Source organism: Engraulis encrasicolus, chromosome 4, assembly GCF_034702125.1.
Source record: "Engraulis encrasicolus isolate BLACKSEA-1 chromosome 4, IST_EnEncr_1.0, whole genome shotgun sequence".
Classification (NCBI taxonomy): domain Eukaryota; kingdom Metazoa; phylum Chordata; class Actinopteri; order Clupeiformes; family Engraulidae; genus Engraulis; species Engraulis encrasicolus.
The window spans coordinates 9,893,374-9,900,805 of record NC_085860.1 but is presented as its reverse complement, the minus strand read 5'-3'; the positions used below and the strand labels follow the sequence as shown (position 1 = coordinate 9,900,805).

Sequence of the window (7,432 nt, the reverse complement as noted above, 5' to 3'; positions counted from 1 at the left end):
CAGACTTTATGGCCACAGATAGCACACATACTGTATGTGTTTTTATTTGTTTTTGTTTGCCATGCCTGGGCCAGATCTGGCCCGTGGGCCGCCATTTGGAGAACATTGATTTAAACCCTCGTCTAGGCTTGAGTTTTACAGAGGACATTTGGAGGGCAGTGGAGTCTACTCTTAAATAAACAGGGGGGGTAAAACTTAAAAGTAAAAGTAAGAAAAGAATGGATCAAATTCGGATCAAGTTTGTGGTGGTTTCTTGTTGCTTTTTTAGCATTTATCAGTAACAACACAGTTGTATCTATTTCATTAGGTAGAGTGGTAACAGCTATGTGATATCATGTGCTAGTGTTGCACCATGAATTTGCTTTTACTTTTGACAAAACAAACTCTTTGCGGTGTATGTGATTAGTCTGTACCAGACATATTGTTTATGTTTCATAACATATGACTGATCTCACTGACCTTTCCCTCTGGTAACAGTCATACACTCAAGGGACACACACACACACACACACAGCGAATGTGGAAATCAAGTGTTTATTTTTCAAAATATAGCAAAGGAGAACAATATCTAATTTAGCTGACAGCTATTGTCTACTGCAGCAGCTGCTGAAGTGGCTCCTGAGGCAATAGGGATATATGGGATCATGGCCACCGGTGGAGTGGTGATGTGGGAGTGGGCTGATTGCGGTCTTTTAACCTCGGACACAATTACTTGATAATAAGATGGTGGGAGAGGCGGCGAGGCGGGCGCTGAGAGGCGGTGAGGTGTGCGCCGAGAGGGGTCTAAATCGCGAGGCGGGCGCTGAGAGGCGTCGAGGCGGGCACTGAGAGGGGTCTGAATCGCGAGGCGGGCGCTGAGATTGGTCTGAATCGCACCGCACGGTTGAAGCTGAATTCAGGGCTGGGCTGGGCCAATAAAACAGACGAAGCATTTTCAGCCAGGACCGGTCCGTCAGGCAATGAGGAAGACAATGAAGCCTGTGACAACATTTTTAGTCATCTATTAATATGAGCCGTTTTTGACCACAGCAGCCAAAATGAATATTTAAATCTGACTCAAGAGAGGTCAGCTGTGGCAGCATGAGGACTTATTCCAGGGTCCAGGCCAAAATCATCAACAGTCCACCAGGCAAATGCCCTGCATGCCTTATGGCCAATCCAGCCATGGTGGAATGGCTGCATTTAAACTACCGTCGCTAAACACGACAATTGCTAAACGCTACGTCTCGCTAAACACTGTTATTGTGGCTAAATGACACACATGTCCTCCTACGCACAGGTATGTAGTGCAAACATGTCTGGGACACAAAGAGGAAAAAAAATCCACACTCACAAGCTTAGTCTCATTATTTATTTATCAATTACCACCATGTCCACAAGCAGACGCGTTTCATCAGTGCAGAACCTGTTAGGAACACAGCCCTCGTTGTTGTCGTGGTGATTCGTTCATATAAAAGCTGTATTTAGCATGTGCTTTAGTTATAAGAATATGTGTCTAGCTATTGTGACTGTTAAAGAGTAAGCAAAGCTCTGTACATGACATTTCCTTTCTTGTATAATTTATCTAAAATTTGAAGGCATAAAAGGTGTTTTAATATAAAACAATATTCACAACAACATATATATTGTATATAATGTACTTCACTTTTTCTACACATTTTATACTGTATTTTACAATTAATTGGGAAATATCTGCAAAACAGAAACTTTACAATAAACACATCTCACATCAGTAGCAATTTTGACAACACAAAAGAACTGAGAATGATTCATTTTAAATGTATAAATATAAATATAGATTTCATGCAATTTATGTTTAGCAAGTCATATTGTTTTAGCAAAACTTTTAAAGATATCTGGTTTTCATCCAAATGTATTCACATTGACATATTAATGAGATATCTGGTCTGATACACAGCTCTTCCCTATGCATCTGGCCTGTATGCAGGCAGTCCCAGGGCAGACGCCTCATTACGGCGCTACAAGCAGTGCTGTAGTCTACGTAGAATGCAGGTATACACAGTAAACCCACCAGAAAAAAAAAATCTGTTTTTTCAGTTTGGGGGGGAGTTCAGTTTCGGGGATTTCAGATTGCGAACTATTCCGTATATCCATTTAAAATGCATTGCTCCATATTTATAACAGCACAGCCACATTAAATCAACAGTGACTCCTCCTGGACCCCTAGTTTGGGAACGAATGCCCCTATGGCTGCCCAAATATACAGTATAAGTAAAATAGACTAAACACTTTGAGCTAATTTACAGTAGTTGCTGAATCGTTCAGTAGTCATTCCTGCTAATAAAATACATGTCAAACAAATGTGAATGCAGCTATGTCTTTGCTAGCTAAACCAAACAAACAGATATCCAGGGGATCCCCTGCTATCGCTCCTGCCTGGCTGCCATCGCTCCTGCCTAGCTACCATCGCTCCTGCCTGGCTGCCATCGCTCATGCCTGGCTGTCCACGCCTCAAGTGCTGATCTCAAAACCTCCTATTACTCAGCCAGGCTGCTTCACCTCGCTGTTGAAGCTTCAAGTGCTCTATACAGCCTTAATAGCATTCACACACACACACACACACACACACACACACACACACACACACACACACACACACACACACACACACACACACACACACACACACGGCCTCAAGTGCTCTCCTCAGCCTCAATAGCATTCCTGCATTCAGAGCAGAGGCCTCCAGGCAGGTGGCTAATCTTCTGGCTGTCTGTTTAAATGGAGGCAGGTGGCCATTGGCCTTGTGTTTAAATGGAGGCAGGTGGCCATTGGCCTTGTGTTTAAATGGAGGCAGGTGGCCATTGGCGGCCTTTCTAAACTAACTTACAAGCTGAGACTGTGACTGTCTGTTTCAACCCATTTTAACCTGATGCTGTGTATACGTTGTTTGACCTTTGGCGCCTGGAGCAACCTATTAGCTGCATTCAGGCACTTTAGATTTGAGTCTTTAAAATTAAAATATGGGTGTGTTACAGCTGAAAGAACACAGTCTAATGCAAAATTAGGGTCCTAGCTTTTAAATGCAACTTAAATGCAACTTAAACTTTAAATGCAACTTCGGAGGCTGAAATATTTGGGTTTTAATAGGCGGAGGGCTTGGGCATTCAGCAGGGTTTTTTGCAGTTGCCATAGGCTAAAATGGGTTAAATGCAGAGATCTTCACTCATATTTCACTTTAATCAACTTCAGCTATGAGTGCACTGGTGGTGCGTATGTGCAGTGTGTATGAGTGCTCTGGTGTTTGTGTACAGTCTATGGCCATCATCATCATCATCATCATCATCATCATCATCATCATCATCATCATCATCATCAGTCACAAAGTAAGTGATGAAGATTTGCCAGCAGGTACTCTGCCTCCCCAAAGGAGAAACATGTCCAAGAAGAACCACTATGAAGTCAAGGCGATTACGACTTGCTCATAACATGACTTGGATCAGGAGGACGGAGAAACCTGGAATGAGAAAGTTTGAGTCCTGCCAGTTCTGCTAGTAAATCAGGCTAATATCACTAGTTAGCTCATCTACCAGATGGAACCTCGCCTCTCACAAGTGAGATAGTCTGGAGACTACCTATGCAATTTCACATAGTACAGGTGTGGTTTATGATTACTCATGGATGTCTTTTTGGGCGTTACAAATGTATTATTAGGCATATAACGTAGCCCATAGCCAATCGAGTCAGTTGTATGTATTCAAACAAACTGCACTTATCACCTTTCCACCCCTCCCCGCTCTCTGATTGGAGCCCAATATCTGCAACCCTTGCTGAAGGATAGAATCCATGCTGTCTTTCAGATCGAAACAGGATTCCCCAAGCTCGGCTGAAGGGGCGTGGTGAAAAGGATTCCCCAAGCTAGGCTGAAGCGGCGTGGTGAAAATAATCAGCTGTTTCATTGAATTGTCTGGGCCAAATACAGCTGTTACCATGGCAATCAGACGTCAGTGTCCAGCTGTTTCCGTGGTGATCAGACGTCGGTGTCCAGAGTGGGTCGGCGGTTGACGGAGGGCGAGAGTGAGTCCTGGCTGTGTGTGGAGCTGATGCCCGTATCCGAGTCCGTATCTAGGGAGTCCCCTGTCAGACCCAGCCCCGGCCCCACCCGCCGAGTGTCTGAGTCCCCCCTCACGCCCACCCTCCGCCTCTCCTCCCCGGAACCCTTCTGGTCCAGGCCAATGCTGCTACAATTAGCCTTAGCCAGGGCATTACTGCTACCGCTAGCAGCTTTAGCTTGATTCTTCAGTGGTGAGGAAAGGCCATTACTGCTACCGCTAGCAGCCTTAGCTTGATTCTTCAGTGGCGAGGAAAGGCCACTACTGCTACCGCTACTGCTAGTCGCCTTAGCCTGGCTCCTTAGCGATGTAGCGGGCCCACTGCTGATACCGCTAGTCGCCTTAGCCTGGCTCTGGTTCTTTAGCGGTGAGGAGGGCCCGGGCTGCGGGGAGCTGTCCCCCAGCTGCAGTGCGCTGAGCTGGGCCGCGAGGAGCTGCCACTCCTGGCCCTTGTGGAGCAGGGAGGTGTCGTGGTGCTGGAGGTCGCGCTGCAGCTCCTGTGTCTGGCTGTAGAGATGAAGACCTGCCCGCATGCTCCTCTCCAGCTCCGCACGCACACGCACCAGCTCTGGGGGATGGAGGTCCAGAGGTCCAGCTTCACCCAGATGTCCGGCCACACCCAGAGGTCCGGCTCCACCCAGACGGCCGGCCACACCCAGAGGTCCGGCTCCACCCAGGTCCAGAGGTGCTGCTGCAGCCCCCAGATCCTCCTCCCCACCTGCCAGCCAATGGTCTATACACAACTCTGTGTCATCATCCTGGCTTGGCCAATCCGCTCTCTGCATCTCTGAGTCGATGTCCTGGCTGAGCTCCTCTATCAGCTCCTGATGCCTCCTCAGCTGCTCCTCCAGTTGCTCTAAGCCCTGCGATTGGTCACTGGTGTCCAGATAGCCCTGCCATTGGCCCTCGCAGCTGTCCGTCAGGCTGCTGACGCGGCAGGGGGAGGAGTCACCTGAAGATACCGCCCCTCCTAGCCTTGGCTCGGAGACATCACCAGCAGACTCCGCCTCCTGGAATAAAGTAGCCAATTAGGATATTATATCATATTATATGAGATGATGTCATGTGATATGATCTTATGTTATATTACATTATTACTATTTTGTATTATTATTAGAACTCTCTCTATCTATCTATCTATCTATCTATCTATCTATCTATCTATCTATCTATCTATCTATCTATCTATCTATCTATCGATAAATAAACCAGACCTGGATGTCCAGGTGTCGCATCATGCGTTCCTGTAGTTCTATCTGGATGTCGAGGTTCTGCATGCGCTGCAGCTGCTGCCGAATCGTCACATCCTGCGAGATGACCAGCTGCACCAAGGTCTGCACCTCCGGACATGCCTACACACACACACACACACACACACACACACACACACACACACACACACACACACACACACACACACACACACACACACACACACACACACACACTATATTACAGTTGCACCAAGGTTTGCACCTCCGGACATGCCGAGCCCTGACTGGAAGAGATGAATTACTTTACATTACAGTACACTACACATTACATTACATTACATTACACCACACTAACGTTTAAGGTTTGAAACCCTCCCACTTCCTACTTCACGTACCTCTGTGGATGTCAGCTGTCTGCAGACAGGGCTGCTGTTGCTGCTGCTGTGTGCTCCAGTGCTATGGGTCCCCTGGTTGCTCTGGGTCCCCTGGTTGCTCTGGGTTCCCTGGTTGCCATGGCTACCCTGGTTGCTATGGCTCCCCTGGTTGCTATGGCTCTGCCTCTGTATCCTCTCCAGTTTCCTGAAGGCCTTCTTCACCAGCCTCTTCTGGCGCTCCGCCGGTAGCGTCTTGGCGTACTGGGCGGGGCATTGCTCCCATCTCCGCGCCCTGGCTCCTCCCCCTGGCCCTGCTCCGGAAAATCAATAAATTAATAAATAAATAAATAAACATTGTAAAGGGGAAACATTTTAAGCCAAATGTATTTAGCTGAAAATGTCAAATAAAAAGATTTATACAAAAAAGTTAAAATTAAAGTAGGCCTACTACTCTACTCTACGTACTACATGTACACACACACACACACACACACACACACACACACACAAGCAAACACACACAAACACACACACACACACACACACACACACATACCTCCGCCGCCCCCTCCAGCAGCCGAGCGTGACCGGCACGCCCCCCGCTTGCCTCCTGCCGCCCCCGGCTTAGTGGTGGCAGGAGCACACTCGCTGGCTTTGACCAATAGGAAGCGCACGTTGGGTTTCTGCTCCCCCCAGGCGTTGTATAGGCGCAGGATACGTGTGAGGGGGGGCAGGGCACGTTCGAACCCGCGCCAGCGCTCCAGTAGGCAGAACTCCGAGGGCTCCCCAGCGAGGCCTAGCGATATGGAGAATAAAACATACATCATCATATGGATTACTGTATATCACCATAACCATATAAGTTTTCAGTTACATTCTCTTTAAGTTCATATAACTGTAAAAAAGAATGAAAAGGATTTATTTTAAAGAAGCAGGCTTTGTGAAAATAGAGTATGCATAGGGACACCATGAAATGCTATTTTAAACTGTATTATATTGTATGTATTTTAGCTGTAACAATGGATTCAATTAATTTACCACCATATAAACGATAGCGGAGAAAGGGCACGATAGACACTTTTCTATCAAGATATTTAGTATATATTATCATCATGTCGTCATATCGCCCAGCCCTACCGAGGAATCGGCGAGACTCATAATGGTATATAGTAGTATATAGTATATATAGTATAATATAGTATATAGTGTAGCCATATTGCCCAGTATATAGTAGTATATAGTATATATAGTATAGTATAGTGCAGGGCTATTCAAATGGCGGCCCTGGGTCAGATGCGGGCCTCGGACAGTAAAGTTTGGCCCCTTTACAGGGAGGAATTTGAAAAACTGGCTCTCGTTGATGTTGAATCGAATACACTGGTATAGTATATAGTGTAGCCATATTGCCCAGTATATAGTAGTATATAGTATAGTATAGTATAGTATAGTATATCAGCCCTACCGAGGGATCGGCGAGACTCGGGCAGCGAGCGGTGGTCTTCCAGAAGAGCCTGGACCACGTCAGCACACGTTGTGTGTTTGGTCACCCCACACACCACCTTCTCCTCCTCACACACACACACCTGGATCTCTTTACCCACCGGCTCCTCTTTACTCTCCTTAGACCTGCAGGAGGAAACACACACGCACACACGCACACACGCGCACACGCGCACGCACGCACACGCACGCACACGCACGCACACACACGCACACACACACACACACACACACACACACAGAGTTGTTAAATAACCTACAGGCTCGTCAG

The 7,432-nt window shown here is 47.0% G+C and overlaps 1 protein-coding gene across 1 annotated transcript in view; it reads right to left on the bottom strand.

Moving 5' to 3' along the window:
* Positions 1-2,630: 2,630 nt before the first annotated feature.
* Positions 2,631-7,432, bottom strand: part of rassf9 (Ras association domain family member 9) — a 5,351-nt gene continuing 549 nt past the window's right edge. Inside the window, exons 2-6 of the mRNA XM_063196357.1 lie at positions 7,124-7,287; positions 6,218-6,457; positions 5,683-5,972; positions 5,288-5,425; positions 2,631-5,083 (exon numbers count right to left, since the gene is read on the bottom strand). Coding sequence (XP_063052427.1) covers positions 3,992-5,083; positions 5,288-5,425; positions 5,683-5,972; positions 6,218-6,457; positions 7,124-7,287 — 1,924 coding nt within the window. The 3' untranslated portion in view covers positions 2,631-3,991. The remainder of the gene's footprint in view (positions 5,084-5,287; positions 5,426-5,682; positions 5,973-6,217; positions 6,458-7,123; positions 7,288-7,432) is intronic.